Source organism: Gavia stellata, chromosome 2 (genome assembly GCF_030936135.1).
Source record: "Gavia stellata isolate bGavSte3 chromosome 2, bGavSte3.hap2, whole genome shotgun sequence".
NCBI classification, from domain to species: Eukaryota; Metazoa; Chordata; class Aves; order Gaviiformes; family Gaviidae; genus Gavia; species Gavia stellata.
In genome coordinates, this window is record NC_082595.1 from 15,721,238 (window position 1) to 15,736,197 (window position 14,960).

Consider the following 14,960-nt stretch of genomic DNA (forward strand, 5'->3'; position numbering starts at 1 on the left):
GTAGTAGGTAGATCGTTTATGACAAGGTAGACTAAGATAGCTAAAGCAAACAACTTTTAAATACTCAGCATGAATGGATTCTATGTAATCAGAATCTTGTTCATGTTGGACTAGTAGGAAATGTGAACCAGTATAATTTTCATAGCCTGTGAAAACTGGTAAAATTAACAATGTTCTTATTTTGCATCTGTATTTGAATAATCACTTTGATGGAAGTCTGTGGTTTGAGTAGCCTGTGAGATCAATGAAAACAACTGAGGTTTCTGGGGGAACATTCACACAGTGACCTGTAAGTGTCCAGAATACGTTAATAAAACAATGCCTGCATTGTTTGTGAAAGGTAAACCCAAAATTTCATGTTTTTCTTCATTAATGGCAAAACTCCCAATAAGGTCATGATTGCACTTCCTCTCTTTAGAAAAGTTGAGTCATACCATAACAATTACTTTAATAAATGTTATTAGGAAGTATCTCATTTTGTGGAAGAGTATGCTGTTGGTTTGTTGTTGGTTAATCTGAAAAATGACATATTCAATTCTGTTGCTGTGTGCTTTGTGATTTTTTTAGCTTTTTTAGGTTCTGCTAAGACTATTGTATAAAATGTGGGTATTTTCATCTTAGCTTATAGAAGCTTATATAACATTTATTTCTGTTCTATTTATTGCTGACCAGTATTTGTAAATCATCTCCGATTTCGTCATGTAATTAATACTTGAAGAAGTTGTGTAAATAGGTAAATGTTCTTAAACATGCCATACATCAAGACAATTTGTTATAACTTTCTCATAAAAACACAGCTTCAGCTTTTCAAATATTTATTTGGCATCAACTAGAGAGTGGCGAAGCATAGGAAAAGCAAACTTCTGAAGGGCTGTAACAGATAATATAAATAATGCATGTGTCTGTGAAACGTGACATGAAATAGTTTGATGCTGTCATCATCAGAAAACATTTGCTCACCTGGAAACTGCTAAGATTCAAGCAAAATTTTCAAATACATGTACATTTCTTGGTGAGGAAAAAATCTACAGATAAAACATTTATTTATTGCTTCTGTGGTGTTAAGGCTTAGGCTCATATAATTTGATAGTGATGAGAAGTCAATATATGTATATAATATTCATACACACACATACATATGACTTTTCTGTGACAGTGTTTGAAAAACACTGTGATTCATGTAGCTGATTTACATTTTCTTGAAGTACCACCAGGACCCAGCAGTTAGAAAGGAGTCTGGAAATGAAACGTTACAGCAGTGTGACAAGCTATGATTTAATATTTCAGGCTTTCTCTATGTTAGTTATTTGCTTAGCCTTAAATCTGATGCTCTTCCCCAGTCTAAATATTGACTTGGCCTAAGTCCTCTCATTAAAATTTGTGTTGTTAGTCAAATGCAGATTTGTCCATCACTACATCTTTAGACACTAGAGATGTAGAGAAAGGTTTTTAAAATCTTTAGTGCTTCTATTCTGAGGAATTGAACTTAAGGTACTTTAAAGCAACTGATTTTCTGGAAGAGCTGTGTATTATTTTCTGACAATGAGAATACACTGAAATGAAAGAACTCAAGCCAGAAAACCACTGTTTGGCTTGTAAAGGCCTCGTCTGCTACTTATATTCTTCTGAGTATAGCTAACATTTAAATTAGCCAAGCTAAACAAGAAGGCTGAAAATTTAAGCTCTGAACGTTTGAAAGATAAAATTTATCAGGCATTGGAATAAAGTGGCATCAGAGAGAGAACTTTCATTATCGTTATCAGAATAATGACTTCAGAGTATTATTTCTTCCTCATGCAATTGCCCAACAGTTTACACTTGCTGAGACTCCTGAGATTCACAGGTTTAGAGTACTGCTCTGGCCAAAGTAAATCTTTATCAGGTTGAGAACTGTTTCTTGCTCTCAGGAGACAAGGCTGTAAAATTGAATATAGGCATTTCTGGCAGGTGAGCTTTGTGGAAAAAATACTGCCTTTCAGGACTGAATAACACCATTGCCACACAATAGCTCCTTAATACAGCTAATATGCGGTGGGTGCTAGTTTTCTGATCTGTTCCTGTAAAAGCAGAATTTAAGTCTTTGGTGGGCTTCTGAATAATGTCAGTCTTTATAAGGACACTGGCTTTCGCTAGAAGGTCATCTGATTTAATGCAAAGTGGTAGGTTTTTGATACAGCTTTTGGCTCTCAGATGAAGAACGGACGCTGGGCTTGTGTGATGCCTGTCCACACTCTGTTCTCCCTTTTGGTCTAAACCCTTTCTGAGCCCCAAGGAAAGCTGCCCCCATTTCACATGCATGTGTAGCATACTAGAATTTGGCCATTCATTCTGCATTGCGTTTGAGGAGTCTGATTCGACTGACGGGGAGCCTGTACAGGGGTTACTGCATCGTCTCTGACAGGTGAACTGGGAAATGGGTAGGTGGAGAACAGCAGTGTGCATGAGAAGCAAACGCCTGCCCCCTCTCTCCCCCCCACATGTCCTGTCCCCCCCTTTGCTTTATGTTGTCTTCATGGAAATAGTTTTGATTATTTGGGCTAGACACTTAGTGTAAACTGGAGTTAAGTGGGAGTATTTGTTCTGTCATTAATTAGGACATTAAAATAACATTTACTGCATTTATATATACGTACACAATGTCACTAAAATAAGCTTGTAGGGAAGCTTGAAAAATGCTTCAAAAGGTAGTAAAGAAAAAAGTACTGCTTGATTAGCATTTGTTATTTATTATTTATTCTATCAAAAACTACTGGAACACCAGATTTTATTTTATATTTCTGGGCACGATTCTCATAGGCAAACACATCTCTTTGTTTCATGGCAGTTTTGCTGGGAGTGGAGAGAGCAAGGGCCTTCCCAGGACTACATCCTCATCTTTCTGCAAGCTGATGCTCCAGATGGGATTTCAGAGATGGCTGTAGGCAACTTGCCAGCCTCAGTCTGCTGGCATTGAGTGTCTCATGCCCCTTCCTATTATTCCCTGACTTGGAATAGGGCTTTTCACTTGTGTAACTCAGGCTGTTTTACTAGCGGTGTCTGCATAATGATTATTTATGTCGGGAAGCCGAGACCTAGGGAAATCTATGCCCGCATTCTCCCAGCAGGTGAATGGCAGAGCCCGCGAATCTGAGCCCTCATTGAGAGCTCTCCCGCTACGTGCCTTCGAAAATCTCAGCTTCTGGATTGCAGGGTGCACATCTCCTGCAGGCGTTGCGCGGCCCGAGCTTGGCCCTTGTATCCTATCATAATAGGAAATAGCTGGTTGTATATCTCAGAGTTCAAAAGGGTAAAAAATACCAGGTTTTGCTTTATAAAAGTTGCTGCTTTACTTAGTAACACATTTCCCTTTGATTTTCACAGTAGGCAATTCTGTGTGGGAATGTTGGAGAGGAAGCCTTTAACATTTAGAAATGCAGGCTGTTCGTCTGACGGCCTGATTGAGATTAGTATCACAGGAAGCAAACTGAAACAATAGCTTTATAATACTGTTTCCATGTTGCACACAGCACAGTACATGGTATAATTGGAATGTTAAGCAGAAACATCATTTAATTATGATCATCTTAAATATTTTTCAAGATGTCTCCTAGTTCTGTTGGCATAATACATTTTTGCCATCATCACATTCAAATGTTTGGGATAAATTTAGAATCAATGTTTGTTCATTTTTAAGTATAGGTTTTGATCCCATAAAGTTGCAGCTGAAAATAGACTGTTCGATGCTTATCAGTAGTGAAGCTTTTGGATTTGTGATCTTAAGTCCTTCAGTATAGTCAGAAAAATTGATAACAGTACTTGTCCTCTGTTATTCTCTAGTATAGCTAGTAAATCAGCCTGATGCTTTTTGGGGGATTAATAAATGGCAAAAGAGAAATAACTGTCTTTTGCTAAAGAATGACTGTCTTGGTTAACAGCTAACATCGTGATAATTGCCAACGCTACCTCAGACAGTCTCTTTTTGTCGGAGTATGAGGAAGAGAATCCACTTTAGGCGGCCTGTATGGGCAGTATTGGCATGTGATGCCAATAATTTTAAGTGTTTATTTGGACTGTGCTGATGCTAAAGGCATTACAGGAACCAGAACTCTCTGGTACCAGTGAGTTTCTGTGTGTCGGGGCTGGAGACTTTTTAGTGAGACTAATCAGGCAAACAACACAATTTTATCAGCTTTCTTTAATCCCATCCCAATTGTGTGGTCACCCTGGTGTCTTTTCTGTGCAGAGATCCAGCAAAGGAAACTGGATGGGAGTTGCTCCTGTGCAGGCAGACAGTAGCAGAAATGGGGAGGGAACAGGGAAGCAGACGGGAAGTTGGTTGGGAGAAGGGAGGCCACGAGGAAGCCAGTGTGAAGTTGTTTCAAGGGAGGGAGACAACAGAGCCGGAAAGCCAGCAGGGAGCAGAAGGGAAAAAATAGCTTTTCTCTAGGCTTTTAAGGGAGAGGACAAACTGTAGGGAGAAGTGATGTGGGCATTGTTTTTGAATGTCTGGACAAGCTGCATCTAATCTCAGACCATTGTGGCATAAAACAGTGCTTTAAAAATAGCATGTCTACTTGTTGCTCTTATTAAATTGGAAAAATAGTTTTGTGCCAACCGTGCTGCTAGGAATGAGAGTGGAGCTGGGTGCTGAGTGCTTCAGCTGCTTGAAGTGACGTCCCTTTTCTGGGAAGGTGCACCAGAAGGTCCCAAGGGGCTTGGGAAGCCTGGTCTGATGGGGTGCTGCATCCCACTTTTCAACACCAACGGCTGCAAGACTCGAAGCAGCTTCCGGGGAGCAGCATCTGAATGATTTGGCTAGATACAAACTCTGCAATCATAACAATACTAACATAAGTGTTTTCTTTATCAAAGTTGCTTGTGCACTTAGAGATAAGAGCCCTTCAGGAAGCTTCAAGTTTAAGAGTAGCTTTTTCTTGATGTATCTAAATTGAAAGCTTTTATTGAACACATTGAAAATATCCCCTTGAACAGGATGTACTGCCCTGTCAAAACAGAAAAAAAGAAAAAGGAAAAAAAAAATTAATTGCTTTTCTTTGATGCAAAACAAGAAACCAGGAAGGGACAAGTCTGTCTCAAAGCTGCTCTCTCTGATGTAGGATGGAGCTGCTGTCAGATCTTCCCTACTTCTGCCTGCCGACATCAGGCTGTTTTTACAACCCTCTTCAGGAGTGGCAGCTATAGCCTGGTGTCTGTTATGCATAATATCCAAGCAACTTTCTGGTACTTGTAGGATGTAGAATTAGAGACAAAGCCATGAAAATTCTGTGGAGGTGACAATGTGACCTCCGGTAAAAACCCTTTTTATCACTCTCTACCTCTGAACTGACCAAAAAGGCTCCTTTGAGTTAGATCAAAGGTGTTGAGAGGAGTGTAGGTTGTTTGCTAGGAGGTTGTTTATACCCGAGTAGTTATTTCTTGTAAGGAGAGCCTGATTTTTGAGCCTTCAGACTCGTTCCAAGAGGTTGGACTGAAGGAAATGAGCAAGCATCTACGGAAAAAGTGTTCTTAAACTTGGGAACAGTGCACATCCTGACAGTGGGAATTAATCAAAGCTTGTTTACAAGAGCTATTTTTAGCATAAAAGGTTATCATAAACACTGCAATAAGCATTTGCCATTACAGTTCAAAGTTTCTTGTTAATGAATAAATTCTAGTTTGGTGGTTAGAAAATTTTTCAAAAAGAGCTGATTAAAAATATTTATCAAAATTTGATGAAGACTGAGACATGGACTGAAAAATACTGTATCAAAATTTCATGCAGACCAAGAAATACTGCCTTGGGGCAGTATGAACAGTGGATGACCCATCAAACTGGGACATGGGACATGGTTGCTCTGTTGCTGGTTCTGCTGTAGCTCTGACAGTCGCCCCACAGAGGCCAGTGCACTTTTCTGTGGCTCTCTGACGTGTTTCAGGATCTCTCAATCTCAGCTGCACAGGGATTCTCCCTCCTTTGTAGGCTTCCCAGTGCTACATGAGCACAATCTTGGCTGGGATCCATAAATGTAACTATAATATGAACAACAATATTACAGTACTTCATTCTGCTGAATGTGCTATTAATTTATAGTTAAACTGGCATATTTGCAGTACAGTCTCCCTCCTATACTGTCATGGTGCCTGAACTGAGATACTCCCATTAGTAGAGATGGAAAAAGGTGCAGGAAAAAATAAGAAATGCATCCTTATTTCAAAATTTAGTTACCGGCTATTTTGAAAAGCAATGCTGACGATAAAACCTCTACCTAAAAATCAGAGTAAACTGAGTTCATGGTTACCTTTCTTTAAGACCGGAAAATTCTGGCGAGTCTATATGGGGTGCTGCTACCTGGATAAAGTTACCTCAGACCTACTGGAAACCACGTTCTAACCCCACCTCCTCGTGCTAACCTCCTCCTTTCATTTGGTCACAGCTTTCTCAAGTGTTTTCCATCTGAAGCTGAAATGTCTTATGCCAAAGTGAAAGACAATAGGGATTTCTGGAAGCAGCTTGCAGTAGCAATGGCTTTATTTGTTTTTCTTCTGCAAAATAGATTCTTTCTAAAGCAAACCAGATTTTTGTTAGTGGCAATAACTGAATTGCTTCTGATGTATCAGTCTCCTAATGTGTGTATATCCTCTGTGTATTAGTAGCTAGTGATTTTCACAGGAGAAAGGGAGCAAGTTGTAATGCTGTAACTGCAGCCGTATGGGGGACTGTAATTTATTATTTATATTACTATAATTATACTAAGTTACCTGATACAGGGCATACTAGGGCCACCACAGTGATGCCCAGCACATTTCTTAGCTGTGTTCTAAGGATCTTAAGGTAGTTAATATGCTTCAGGTGTTTAGCACAGATGACACCTTCTGGGACTGTGTGTTTGCAACCACCATAAAGAACCTGGACACAGCAGAAGATGTGAGTGAGCACCTTTGGTGCAGCCCCCAGTGCCTGGTCTCCTGTGGGCAGGCTGCTGGGGATGCCCATGGGGGACAGGCAAGGAAGAGATGGCTGCAAGCAGCACAGTGGCCCCTGGAGGTACTTGTCACCTGCCTGATGGTGCCCATGGTTTCCTCGCTCCATCTTTGAAGTGTGAGCATGCCCTGTTAAGTACTACAAGAAACCTGTATATGCCAGGTCCCCTTGCCTGCTGTGGCCAGGGCTGCTAAGGGGGAAGACCGGCATGCAATGGGCTTTATTGGGTTATCAGTTAAGCTGGAGGGTGTCTGCAAAACACCTTAGTTGTGCTTTTGGGTTATGTGGGGGGGTGCACAGCAGCACAAACCCTCTTCCCCTCCCTCCTCCCAGTCCACATCACAGATGCCTCCAGCTGGATGAAGGTAATTTTAATTAAATAGTTGAACTCTGATCCAACAAAACCCTGTAACTGCGTGCTTTAATGCTGACTATATCTTTAAGTGCTGTGCTCAGCTAGGTTGTTAAGTGTTTGAACCTGAAGCCCTGATGTGAGTGATCCTATGTCCTCTGTGTGTGTTTGTATAAGTAATATAATTTATATACATGGAAAAGCAAACATAATCATCTGATAATACAAGTAAAGTGTTTGTCTTTCACTGTTGGAGGCATTTAAGAATACAAATGCTTTGAATAGCCTTCCTGCCTTTGAATGGTGATGTTTTGTTAATGCAAACTTAATGAGCTGGGAAAAAAAAATGGAAAGGAGGGTCTGGGGATAGAGCTGAAAAGTAATTTTTTTCTCTGAACCCACACTTGGCTGATTGTCTTGGGCTATAGCTGTGATCCCTGCTGAATAAACCATTTGTTTGCTTCCGGAAAAGTAAAAAAAGACCGTTGACATTCTTTACACAGCAGAAACAAGCTTGGGAGCAGATGGTCACTTACCTTCCCCCCCACCACCCCCCCCCCGTCTCTAAATGTCATTATGGTCAAAGTGCATACTATTCAAATATATTATTGTGTATTTTCTGTATTTTAAATGCCAGCCCTGATGTAATTTCCTGAAGGTCAGTTGCTTTGTACTGAGGAGGAACTGGCCCCTACGTGTGAAGTTAGAATTGCAGTGCAGGGACACAAAATGGTAAATGCCCAGGCTGTGCTGGCCATCCCCAGAGAGTGTCATCTTTTCCCTGCTACCAAACGCTCATGTTGAGAAGCAAAGTGTGAATAAACCAGGTGCTCCCAATGGCTCTGGGGCTGAGTCTGTTTGTCCTCTTTCCAAAAACTGTAAGATGCACTGGGCTTATGAATCTGCGTAGGCAAACATAAGGGATGTAAGTGGGGTCTGAGGCTCTCCTCCTTGTGGGACAGAAGGACCATAGGTGGGTGATGAAGCTTGTCAGAGTTTGGTGGAGTGGCACGTAGGGAGTTTTGACATCTTCAGATGAAAAAGCAGCTATTGGTGGGATGGATCTGTGTTTTCCCCAAGAATACTGAGGTTTATGGGTTGAAAGAGAGATTCCCCTGAAAGGGCTTCAAGGAAGTGTTTTTTCTGCTTTTTCTACCAATGGTAGTGTTAATAGACCTTTCCATACTGAATGGAGAGGTCTATTTAGGCATGCTTCGTAGGAAAAGTACTTGAACTTCTTAGAAAACTTGACCTGATGGAAATGTCTTTTCTTAGACTTTTGTTAGGAATGCACAAATTTACTTACCTTCTGTAAGATTTGCTCTATACTTTGTGCCTGTTAGGAGATATAAAGGTTGCATGTGGCCAAAAGAATGTGCACAAAGAAGATGTGCTTCAGTGTCTGGGTATATAGGTGTTATGTACTGAAAACACATCTTGCAGAAACGCACTAAAGGTGAATAGAGGCTCTGTTGCATTTGCCAAAAAGCTTAGAAAAATATCTTTCTAGTGATAAGGACATCCCTTTCATACACTGTGCAGACAGCTTTCTTCTGAAGGAAGGCCCCACCAGAAGGGGTTTGTGGAAAGGAAATTCTAACAGCAGAAAAATATTTTGTTGCCTTGTAACTGGATGTGCTTGCGTTGAAAAAGGCTGGCTAGGGTGCTGAAGACTTTAGATGCTTTTTTCTTTTTTTTTCTCAGTATGTGCTGACAATGAGAATGAACTAGAGGCAGACCAGCAGATGGACAACTTGTACCTGAAAGCTTTGGAGGGATTTATTGCCGTGGTGACACAGGATGGAGACATGATCTTTTTGTCAGAGAATGTCAACAAATACATGGGTCTTACCCAGGTAACTTGTTCCCTACCACTTTCTGTAATACAATTCCTAGAAATGAGTGCTATGCCTAAACGCAGAAAAACAGCTGCGTGTCACTGCAAAAAAGACTGGAAATAAAATGTCTTATTTGTCAGGCAGATACCCTGCACACCAGACAACAGTGGGGGGTTATCCCTCTCCCTTTCTATCAGAGTTGTAATGTCTTTGGTGACTGCAAATGTGGAGAGGAGAACAGGCATTTATTGAACTTGTGCCTTAGACTACAGGACAGAGGGGATAGAGCTGTTCTTTTGGGTCCCCCTTTTTCTGCTTTGTGGATTGGGGATTTTCTCCTTCTGTGTTGACAGTAACTAGTGGTGTTGACTGTTAACTGCACCATGAAAATCCAAACATAGGGTATTGTTCTGCCGAGAAAATGAGAAGTTACGCACAGGATAAACAAAGGGAGGGTCACAGGATTTGTGTCTGTGAGCATCCTGTCCATGTACTTAATTCTAGTGACCAGTTTCATCTGAATAGGTGGTATTTAAAAACTGATAAATACTATCAGTTGCTTTTATTTGGCTGAATATAGTTCTTACTTCTGCACAGGTGGAATTAACTGGACACAGCATTTTTGACTTCACTCATCCATGTGACCACGAAGAAATTCGAGAGAATCTGAGTCTGAAAAATGGTAATAATGAAAATAGAAAAGAGTCACTGTTTGCTTTTTAAATAACCAAATGAAGTAATTGGCTGACAGTAGAGATCTGTTAGTTGTGGTAAAGGGAATTTTCATTCCTAGACTAATCATTAACTGTTATTCAATACTCTGCAGATTTGTTTTGTTTTGCCAAATATTGCTTATATATGATAGCACTAAGAACTGTTTGTTTAGTGTTTCCCTTTCATCAAGTTAAGACAGGCATAATGTTTTCACTTGTAACACTTTGCAAAGATTTATGTTCTGCAAGCTAAAATATAGGTTTAAATGCACAAAGTCCCATTTAAGTTCCACTTAAGTTCTAGCTCTGAGCTCTACAAACTGCTCTTCAATGATCCATGCATCTTTGATGGTCTCTGCAGGTAAATTATCTGAGAATTAGTCTGTTATAAGCATGAAGGATTCAGTAGAAATAAATAGAAGAAATCAAGAAGCAAAACTGAGAAAACTAATTTGCCCTTTTCCTTATACAGGTCCAGGCTTTGGAAAGAAAAGCAAAGAGATGTCAACTGAGCGTGACTTCTTCATGAGGATGAAATGCACTGTTACCAACAGAGGCAGAACTGTTAACCTCAAGTCTGCGACATGGAAGGTACCGTGTTTTAGCCATAAGTGTTTTTGATGTAAAAAGACATTTTGGCATGTAGAAAAAGTACATTCTAAGTTTGTTTCTCATTCAAAAATCGCTATTTCAGGTTTTGCACTGCACTGGACAAGTTAAAGTGTATAACACTTGCCCTCCTCACACTCTGTGTGGGTACAAAGAGCCTCTTCTCACCTGCCTTATAATAATGTGTGAGCCTATTCAGCATCCTTCAAACATCGATATCCCCCTGGACAGCAAGACCTTCCTGAGTCGCCATAGCATGGACATGAAATTTACCTACTGTGATGACAGGTAAACTACTGATTTTTCCTTTCCATGGGTGTTTCTGTCGTCTTGAACAAAACAAGCAGTCCTTCCAGATGTCCTCCTGTGTGGACCTGGTAAAGCAAGGATGAGAAGCACAGTCTGTTACCAAGACAGCTATTCAGTCACTCACTTAATCCATCTCAATTTAGGCAAAATGGTACTCCTGCTGTATTTCCTCCTCCTGCTGAGTGAGGAATTCAAGTTCACTGGGAGAAGATGAGGCAACTTCGAGCCATAAGCACTAGCTTCTTGGGTTTTAACAAACTGAAGAGTACACAGGATTTCTGTTCTTGTTTTTTAGAGAACATCTCAAATGACATGCCTTACGGACCTTAGTCAAGGACTGTTTTACTTTACTGTTGGTTTGGCCCAGGATGCTATTATCGGTTAGCTGGAAAGTACTGTATGCTCTAGGTTAACTGAGAATTGCTTAAGGCATCCAGAGCATCCGCAGCTCTGAAATGGGGTTGCAGCCTCTTGCTCAATGAAAAGCAAACAACCTTTGCTGGTTATCTATCTGCTCCTTTTAGTGGCGAAATGAAGGGCAAGGGAAGATCTTGGGTCAAGCAAGGGGGGCTGTGTCCTCCACTCCCCACACTTCCCTCTTGAGTGGAAAAAATGGAGATCCCTCTAGTCTTCACCTGCCTGATTTCCCCTGGGATCTCCATGGCATTTCATACCATCTGCCTCTTCTCCCTGTCTACGTCTTGTGGTAACCATCTTCCCTGTGTGTGAGTGAGCCAGAGATCCCTTCCCATGAAGTGTCCTCCTGTTCCCCGTTTCCCCAGAAAGTCCTGTCTGTACTGCTATGGGTTTGGTGTTTGTTTTGAGGTTTTTTAAGTTTATGAGGTCATCCCTGAATTTAATATGAAGCTTTCTGTCTAATGAAACTGGTCTTCTGAAATTCAGAGATGCTAAAAACCGCTGAGGTCTGTAGGGTTATCAATGGGATTATACATATGCTTGCATCTCATGCAAAAACTCACAGGACTGAGATCTCGGTTGGTTTTTTTTTTCATTCTTTGAAGAAGGTTTTTTTAAAACTTGTGCTAAGCAAGACTATTATTTTAAACAATGTGATGAGGCAACTGTATAAAACTAGCAGTGTTAGCAGCTGTGGATGAAAGCAAGATTACAAGTGTGAAACTCGTGACTGACCTTCTTCTGACCTCTGAGAATTTAGCAGCAAGTGTGCTGTAACTAGAAATGTCCTCAGATATAACCACGATAACACAGATATTTTTTTTTCTTGTTAATACTTTCAGGATGAAAATACTGAGATATCAGTAGTATTGTGCTATTGGGGCAAGGGAAGCAACAATAGGGTAGTGACTCATTATTAAAAGCAATGCACCTCTGAATTACTGGGGCCATTCAGTGGCAGGCTAGAGGAGAGTAACAGAGAATTTTGCTGTATTGCAGCATTCACATGTCTCTGCCAGACTTAATGCATAAGCAATTATAAATGAGAATTAGAGGGACTGATATTATCCCATTAAAGATACACATGCTTATTTTAAAAAGAATGACATATTATGCCCTGTCTTAAAGGAGTTTATTTACAGGGGAAACTTTTCACATGGCAGTGAAATACAACAGCTTCCTCTGGAGGAGATTTTTCTTTAAAACCAGGCAACAAAACAGCACGTCTTTTACTAGATAGTTTTGGTTGGAGGTTTCATTCATGTTTTATTGAGATGATGATAAAGCTGTAAAAAGCCAGCCAGGCCAGAGAAGGAAGAGACCTCGCAAACCTTTCAGGTTCTTCCCAGCAGATCCTCCTGGCTCTTGCTTCCCTCCCAGAGGGATGTTGATTTCTCTCCAACAGGCGACACATCACTAGACACATAAAAATGCAAAACACTCAGCTGTTCATATCAAATCCAGTGCTGCTAGACAAATTGCATTGAAGGAGCAGCTTATGCCAAGAATGTAAATCCAGGCTGAGGAGCGGAGGAGGAAAAGCAGCATGTGCCAGTCAGATGCCTAAACGCTTTTCAACATACTCTGGACTTCCTGCAGTGATGCAGCAGGGCTGACACCGCTCATTTTTCCGTAAGAGACTCTGTCTTTCCAGTTCAGGGCTGATACCATTGAGGGCAGTGTGCCTCCTCTAGCAGGCTTCTGCAGCAATCCGAGTATCCCCTTTGCAGTTCATCTAGTGTGGGCAGGTCTGCTTCCAGGGAGCATTAAGTTTGTATTTTTGAAGCATTCAGTTAAAGAAACTCTTGAGATTTCTGAGGAAGTATCTTAATGAACAGCAGCCATATTGGACCTTACTAATGGAAGCATCTACCTTCAGTGTGAAGCTTAAGTGGGTACAAAAGAGAGCTGCACTTGTACATGAAGCTGAAATTTATCCTTGTGGAAGATGAGAATCACATCTGTCATCTCCTTAGGAAAGCTCATAGTCTCTGTCTGTGACAAAGGAAAATATAGGCTGGCTACCTTTCAACACTTTGTAACAAAAACTAGTTGGCTGACATGAAGTGCCTTGGTTCTTTTGGCTTTTCCTCAGGAGGGCACACAACAGATGCGATATGAAGTAGGCAAGACTGGCCTTACCTCATTTAAAATGTGTGAGAACTCTAGCCCATATATTTTTGCCTTCCAAAAATAATTCTTATATGTGAGCCTATGACTTGCCAGTGGTTAGGTGGGATATATTTGTATTCTTAAAAAAACTTTTGCAAGGTGATGAGCCTGTAAAGAAAGGTTTGTGAGATATAAAAACTAAAAATAGGTTGTTCTGTTAAATGCCTGCTTCAGCCATTCCTGGAGAGCAATCTAAAAATGTTCCCTTGCTCCACTTATCTTGGCTAAGTGGTTTATAGGAAGGATTATTTTACCTGTAATACAGAAATGCTGATCAGTGGTACAAGTCAATAATCCAAGTGAGGATTTAGTTCAGCTGCACAGTGCTTTTGTGTCAGGGAAGATCTCCAGTGAGGGTGTTTTAGTCAGAAAAGAAGGCCAGTCTTTGTACAAAGGCAGTTCTGTTACCTTGGTGGCATAGCTGATGCTCAGTGTTACCTTCCTGTGTGGGGCCACGGGGACTATGGGTACATAGAAACAGCGGCAATATGTTTCTTTGGCAAAAAAAAAATCCCAAAACGAAAGTGAAAACTGTATCTGAATTTGCTGGAAAACCCCAAAACTACCTCAGATGCCCCAGCACATGCAGTTTCAGCCTTTTTGTTTTATGTATAATAAAAGAAAACCATACACTGTGTTTTGGAGGGGACCAGGGTTTTGAAAGCAGGGAAGGTAACATGGCATTGTAGGTGGTGTTGGCTTTTCACCTTCATCCCTGCGACCTCTCTGGAGTGCTGGGGAGGGGAGGGGGAAGCGCTCTTTGCCTGTAAATTGCTGTGGGCAGCATGCATGAGAGGAGAGAAGGCTAAGAAAACAAATCTATTCTGCACGGGGCGAGATGTGCAGGCAGCGGCTCCAGAGGCTGCATCACAAACCAGTTCCCTGGCACCGGCACGCTGAAAAGCGTATGTTCTCCATTACTTTGAAGGCATGGCTTCCTTTGGGGGAATTGTATGTTCCTGGTTACAAGAAACCCAATTAGTTATAGTCTTTTTTTACGTTTTCTTGATTGGAACATTTTAATGGAAGAGTTGAAGGAAAAAAAAGGAGCGACAGAGGATATATGGTGATTCAGAATAGGATGGTGCAGGAAGATGCAATGCCAATTATGTTGGTCCCAGTTAGGTTTCTCCTAACATGAGTGTACATGTGGGATTCAGGCTGTGCCCAACAGAGGAAACTGACTTGTATTGTGCTTCCAGTTACGTCCCTGTAAAACAGAAATATGCAGGCACAGGAGCTCATATTAGGGTTTAAGTCAGTTTGCCATTTGACCTATATTTGGGGAATATTTTTGAATTATGTGAGAATGCAAACAAGCATTTGAAAGGATCTCCTGTCCCTCCATCCCTGCTCAGGGGGAAAATGCATTATGGAGACAACAGTAAAGTGCTGATATCTGAAGCCAAAGATCCTCATTTTGCAAAACTGGCTCTTAGTATTTGCCATATTTTAGAAAAAACATGATCAACTTTTGCTAATAATGAAACTTAGATTTAGGTAGACCAAATGAGTAGGACAAGCAGAGTCCGGGTGAAGTTTGTAATGCACCCATCTAGTTTTTTTGCTTAGCAGGGCAGATACACCTG

The 14,960-nt window shown here is 41.0% G+C and overlaps 1 protein-coding gene across 2 annotated transcripts in view; it reads left to right on the plus strand.

Moving 5' to 3' along the window:
* The window catches only part of EPAS1 (endothelial PAS domain protein 1), a 79,885-nt gene that overhangs the window by 46,632 nt on the left and 18,293 nt on the right, over window positions 1-14,960 (plus strand). For both annotated transcript variants that reach the window (XM_059829923.1, XM_059829914.1), the window contains exons 3-6: window positions 9,018-9,169; window positions 9,749-9,833; window positions 10,337-10,455; window positions 10,559-10,761. In XM_059829923.1, the coding sequence (XP_059685906.1) occupies window positions 9,018-9,169; window positions 9,749-9,833; window positions 10,337-10,455; window positions 10,559-10,761 (559 nt within the window). The remainder of the gene's footprint in view (window positions 1-9,017; window positions 9,170-9,748; window positions 9,834-10,336; window positions 10,456-10,558; window positions 10,762-14,960) is intronic.